The following is a 6,334-nucleotide window of genomic DNA, read 5'->3' as shown; positions in this document are numbered from 1 at the left end:
TATCTATTCATTTGTGCTTTGAAGGATTGAGAAGATTTTTTTTCCTTTATTTCTTTTGATTTGATTTGATTTTTTATTTATATTTATCTATTCATTTGTGCTTTGAAGGATTGAGAAGATTTTAGATTAATCCACATCTTGTGGATGTAAATCAATTGACTTGAAGACCCAATTAAATTAAGTCCAATTCGGATTAGGATTCTAGCCCACACATCAGTTAGTTTTTTTGGCATAACTTTTGGCTCAGATATCCAATCAAGATGATTGAAGTTGGGTGGGAAATTTAACTTAAAGGGCTACAACTTTGTAGTTTACCAAGAGCCCGAATTCTGATGTTAAATGGACCAAAATCCTCGGTTAAGTGAAGCCTAAAAATCTGGGATTTTCTCCAAATAAGAATTCAACTTGTAATAGGATTCCTTGACCTATTTAAAGACTCTTCAGGGCAAATTCAAGGGGGGTCGCATTGAAGAATATTTTTTGGGAGTCTTTCTGAGGAGGAGGATCTGAGGACAAAGGCGAGAGCTTCATGTCGATCAACCAATTCAGATGAAAATCATAAGTTTTATTTGTTTTCTTTTCAATTTTATTATGAATTAAATTTTATTTTCTAGAGCATTGATGTAGTCTAGCAATGAACACACAATTTATATTCTGAGTTATTTTAATTTTAATATTTCCATGATTGAGTGTTTAATTCTTATTCTTAATGCTTACTATTTTTTTACAAATTATTGTTTGATCAATTGAATTACAATGAGACCGAGATGTGATTTGTTATTTTAGTTCTAGAATTAAACACCATTAGTTGAATGAAAGTAGAGATGCTTTATCACAATTAGTGTGATTTTTCAGAAAATTCAAAGTACGTAATGAGTCTCCAATTAATTAAATTCACATAGAAATATGGAATTGTTATTTGAAGATATTTTTGATATTATTCGAGAGAAGATATTGAATACTTAAGGAATTTCTAATCATCAACGGGAGATTATTAGAATTTAATAATTAGGAAGAATAAATTGTGTGGGATTTGTTAGGTGAAATCAACTACTCTATATCCATTCTTATCATATTTTTACAATTTTAGATTTTTACGCTGTGTTATTTTTTTTTTCCTTTCGTAGATATTAATTTTATTAAATAGTTTAATTTTATTTAGATAGTAGGACATTCCATTTATTTTTGATTTTCCAAACAGTAATTTATTTAGTGAATTTTGGTATTCAATAACATAGTTAATCCCTGTGGGTTCGACATTCGTTTTCTAAAAACATTTTACTACTTGTTACGATTCTATGCACTTGCAGATTATTTTATGCGAACACAAATCACTCATGGGGCAAGCTATGTAAAACACTCATGGGGCAAACTGTGTAAAACACACAACCAATGATCAAAACATGTTAAGCATGTATAAACATGGTAATCCCCAAAAATTTGTACTCAATGGAGTCCAAAAAAAAAAATACCATATAGGCATTTTACCGAACACTTAGTGTGCACACATAACACTTGTATATGAAAGAATGCATGAACAAATAAATATCTGGCCTAAATACATGTTAAAATGCCACTTGGGGCCAACAAAAGCACAAATAAACACAATGGGACATAGCCCAATCAAGAAAATCAAAAACTTTTGATAAGAAAATGAAATTTTCCCAACCCCTTTCAAAATATCCCAACCCTAGAAATCTTAGAATCTAAGGCTTAATCTAAGGAATCAATGATGAAAAAGTGTTAAAAAATAACTTAGATGAGTCTTAGAGTTGAAGTCCCTTGAGTTTTGGTTGAGATTTTGAAGAAAAAGGAGTTTTGGGTTAAGAGAGGCATGGAGGAGGCAAAAAGAAGTTTTTGAAAAACTGTCACTGTTTGGCCTTTAAAACTGAAAAATCCGCTCATTTCGTGGGTAAGGTACTCATGATGTACTCGTGAATTACTCGCGAAATGCCTTAAATGCATAGGGCTAGTTTTGTGGGAAGCTATATCTCATGAAAGAGTCATGAGAGAGTCACAAAACTCTCTGTGTAAAATTTAGGAAGAAATACAAATTATCTTCCTCATTTCTGCGGATAGGCTATGAGATGGCTTACTTGCGACTTGCTTGCGAAAATGCCTCTGAAGGAGTTTTTCAATAAAACAAGTTTGTCAAACAAATGAAACAGGCATTCATTGCACATTAAACTTGTGTGTTGTGTATGTGAATCAAGTATGAACTAGTCCATAGTCTAGTATGAAGCTTTAGTGATTAATTCAATCAAGTCATACACAACTAACACGAAGTTAAGTGACCTATCTCACTAGTAGAAATGAACATATATGACCCCCCCCCCACCAAAGTGTTTACATTTGATTGAAAGCTTTTCATTTGGCTTCCATTTTTTATGCTTTTTGTTCAATATAACTCAATTTTTGAGAAGCGATGCCATGAAATTTTTTATATTTCTTTGATGAATAAGCCTTTGGCTTTGGCATCATTCACTTGAAAACATATTTGCTCCACCTTTTCCTAATCAAACTAGTTTTCGAAGCAAAGCTTTTTCAGCTCATTCTCTTTTAGAGATTGACGTTTGTAGAGCTTTTGACATAAGAATAAATGTGAGAAGATATATAGGCACAAGTCTACGCATGTATTAAGATCAAACAAGACTATTGACTAATCATTCATGACAAGCTTGAAGATCTATTTACAACAATCAAACGTAGATTTTTAGATTTCATTCACATTTAAAAAAATGTGCATACATAACAAGCTAAGCTTGTAAATGCACTACGCCATTAGTATGGAGGTACTAGGCCAAGCTCAACATGAGATATACACAACACAAGCGATCAAACTTTTTAGATTATATACTTTTTATGGGTTTTTGAATTTTTCAACACACTCAAAAATAAAGCAATAAAGTAAGATTAACAAACAAAAAGGTGAAGGAAACAAAGACCTATAAAAGAAACATGCTAGGATGAAAGCAATGACATAAGAAGATTGCGTATGTCATGATGCATGAAACTATAACCCTAATACAGTGGAAGTATTAATGCATGAGTACCCATCTTCACCCATATTGTATGAGTGTTTTGGGTGAGATCCTTATAAGGAGAGGTATGACTGACATAACTTTCAAAACTTGGGTTGAAGCTATAGCTAGGCATAGTGAAATGTTTTTCAACATCTCCATAACGTCTCCAATGAGTTGTCCCTCATTTTCTCATTTAGCTTTATATCCCTTTGGCATTCTTCTTGAGTTGTCTTAACCACGCAAAGAGTCAACCCTCTTGAGTGCCTGAAGCTTGAAGCAATTTGACCTTGTATGTCCTCGTACACCACAATGATGACAAAAATACTTCACATGAGGTCCCCTTTGATTTTTAGGTAATGACTTCCCCTTTTCCTTTGGTCTTGGACCAATAGCTATCTTCTTAACAGTGGGGATCTCGACCTTAGGCTTCTCTAAATTCTTTGCCAATACAAACTTCATCTCCTTCTTAGATCTGCTACTTAAGCTTCCATCGCCAGTATAACCCAAACCGGTCTTGTCATTTGAAGGCTTTTGAGATGAGATCACACTATCAAGTTTCTTTATGGAAATGAGCTCCACTTTGACATTTGCTTGAATTATTTCAAGTTCAAGAAACTTGATTTTAGAGTATGCATTCAACAACTTTTCCTTCAGCTCTTCAACTTCACATTTAGCTTCCTTAAGTTGCACAAGAGTGGATTTGTGCTCTTCTTCAATTTTCTTTATCCTTTTAACAGTACTTTTTGCAACTTTGGCATATTTGCCACTATCTTCAAGCAATGCATCGTACACTTCTTGAAAATTCTTTTCACCCTGATTGAGGTACACATCCTTATCATTTGAAACATCAACTTCTTCTCCTTCAGAATGTACACCAAGATCGTCAACCAACTTGCTCAATTCATCTCTAGAATCAACCACAGTAATCACCATGAAAGCTGAATAGTTTCCATCACTATCATATTCTCCTTCTGCATCAGAATTTGAGCTTTCTGAATCACTAAGGGTAGTGGCAAACACTTTACCCTTTCCTCTCAAGTATTTTGGATATTCTTTCTTTAAATGTCCATGCCCATTACATTCATAGCACACAATTCCTTGGGTTGATGATGATTTTTTCCCATCCTTCTTCTTGTATTCTCTTTTATCATTTTTGGATGATAAGAATCTCCCCTTGCCAAATGACTTCCCATTATTCTTCATCTTAAGAAATTTTTAGAAGTTCTTTGCTAGAAATGCCACCTCCTTTTCAACATCATCTTTATCAGAGGAATCACCCATTTTCTTGGTTATGGTTTTGAGAGCTAGTGATTTGCTCGACTTGTGGGAGGGTAGTCTAAGCTCATAAGTTTGAAGAGAGCCAACAAGTTTTTGAATCTTGATCTCGTCCAAATCCTTACTCTCCTCAATGGCGGTTACCTTAGCCTGGAAATTCTCAAGTAAGGATCCCAAGACTTTCCTTACCACTTTAGCGTCTTCAATCTTCTCTTCGAGATTTAGCTTGGCAATAACAATCTTGTTAAGTCTCCCATAAAATGAATCAAACGACTCATCGTCACTCATTTTCACTTCCTTAAATTGAGTAGTGAGCATTTGGAGCTTGGTGTCCTTAACCTTCTCGGTACCTTCATAGGTTGTCTCAAGAATGGTCCACATCTCTTTGGCAGTCTTCACATGCAAAATCCTGTGAAACTCATCAGTAGACACACTATAGAAAATAGCATTAATAGCTTTGCTATTGGCATTTACCAAAGCAAAAGCAGCCTTATCCCATTCGGATTTGGCTATCGTGGGTCTTACCCATCCATTCTCAACAGAATCCCACACCGTCTCATCAATAGCACAAAGTAAAGCACGCATACATAATTTCCAAAAAACATAGTTACTCCCATCAAAGTAGGGAGGTGCATTAAGGGATTGAGATCTATCCATCTCACATGGGGTTTAGATCACACAAGGATATTGAAATCTGACAAATGTACCTGCTCTGATACCAATTGAAAGCTTAGATTTGTGCTAAAACACAAAAGCTTGTTCAGACCCCCAAATAAAAATTGCAGCTAGATTGCTTTTACTCTAATTTAAACAAAGTGTGGAACAAGAGTAAATATGCGCAATGAATCGATAACACTACCCTAAGCCATATTCATCCATCATCAACAATAAAATGAAATCTTAAAGAGTAGGGAAGAGAGATGCAAACACAAGATAACACCAAGATGTGTTATCAAAAAGAAAACTGAAGAACTTGGTGAAAAACCTCTCCGCGACCCTCCAAGTTGAAATCGATCCACTAAAGAATGAAGTTGGAGTACACGAATAACAAAAGACCCTCCAAGCCTAGTCTACCCCATGTACTTAAGCCTTCCAATCTCTTGCTACCAACGACCTTCTCAGAGTCTTGTCTTTTCTAGCTTTCCGGATCCTGCAATTCAACCCGATTGCATCGGCCAATGAATGGCTCCTTCTAATGCTTCCCAGCAGCACCAAATTCTCACTTAACACTCAAAATGAGTGTGGTAAGTGTTTAGGCTAACAACCTCTCAAGGATCTAGAAATGGAGAGGTAGGAGTTTGAGGAAAACCATAGGAAATGTGTAGATGATTGTGGGTATAACAATCTCTAACTCTTAAGTGTATTTGTTAGGATTTTCTTTCTAAAAAACGCTCCTTACAATTCGTGGGTAATGAGGGTATATATAGTGTGGGTAAAGAATTTGGGAAAGCAACTTAACTTTTTTCCAAACAAAGAGTTTCGCGGGTACTTCGCGAGATGGCCCTTCTCGCGAAACACTTGCGAACTTCACAGCCTGGCATGACTCTTTAGTTTCCAATCATGTGCTTCACACGTGGCCTTTTCGTGAGTTATTTCTCGCGTGCTAGTCACAAATTCCACTGATTTAGCTTTTAAAGCTTGATTTTTCACCAATCTCTCACACTTATCACTTACAAATAAACCCACATACTTACAGGGAAAATGATTGAAGAAATTGCAATTAAATTTGGCACGGAATTAAAACCAACATAAGATAGTTGGAAATCACAACTTTACATGATGTGCTCCACTTTGACATTGGCTTGAATCACTTCAAATTTGAGAAACTTGATCTTAGAGTAGGCATTCAGTAGCTCTTCTTTCAACTCTTCAACTTCACACTTAGCATCTTTAAGTTGTGCAAGCGTAGATTTGTGTTCTTCTTCAATTTTCCTCATCTTCTTAACTACACTCTTAGCAACTTGAGCTCTTCGAGTCACTAAAGGTAGTTGTTAGCACTTTACCCTTTCCTCCCAAATAGTTCGAACACTCTTTCT

At 35.3% G+C, this 6,334-nt stretch overlaps 1 protein-coding gene across 1 annotated transcript; it reads right to left on the bottom strand.

The window, feature by feature from the left end:
- Positions 1-3,254: 3,254 nt before the first annotated feature.
- Positions 3,255-4,226, bottom strand: LOC136062883 (uncharacterized). The gene has a single exon (XM_065762549.1). The coding sequence runs from the start codon at positions 4,224-4,226 to the stop codon at positions 3,255-3,257; it is 972 nt and encodes a 323-aa protein (XP_065618621.1).
- Between the last annotated feature and the right edge of the window lie 2,108 nt (positions 4,227-6,334).

Source organism: Quercus suber, unplaced genomic scaffold (assembly GCF_002906115.3).
Source record: "Quercus suber isolate HL8 unplaced genomic scaffold, Cork oak 2.0 scaffold_463, whole genome shotgun sequence".
Taxonomy (NCBI): domain Eukaryota; kingdom Viridiplantae; phylum Streptophyta; class Magnoliopsida; order Fagales; family Fagaceae; genus Quercus; species Quercus suber.
Note: the sequence above shows the minus strand (reverse complement) of the source record. Positions and strands in the feature narration are given on the sequence as shown.

Excerpts from the sequence above, each read along its gene's own strand:
- LOC136062883 (XM_065762549.1), bottom strand. The coding sequence starts at position 4,226 with ATGAAGAATAATGGGAAGTCATTTGGCAAGGGGAGATTCTTATCATCC.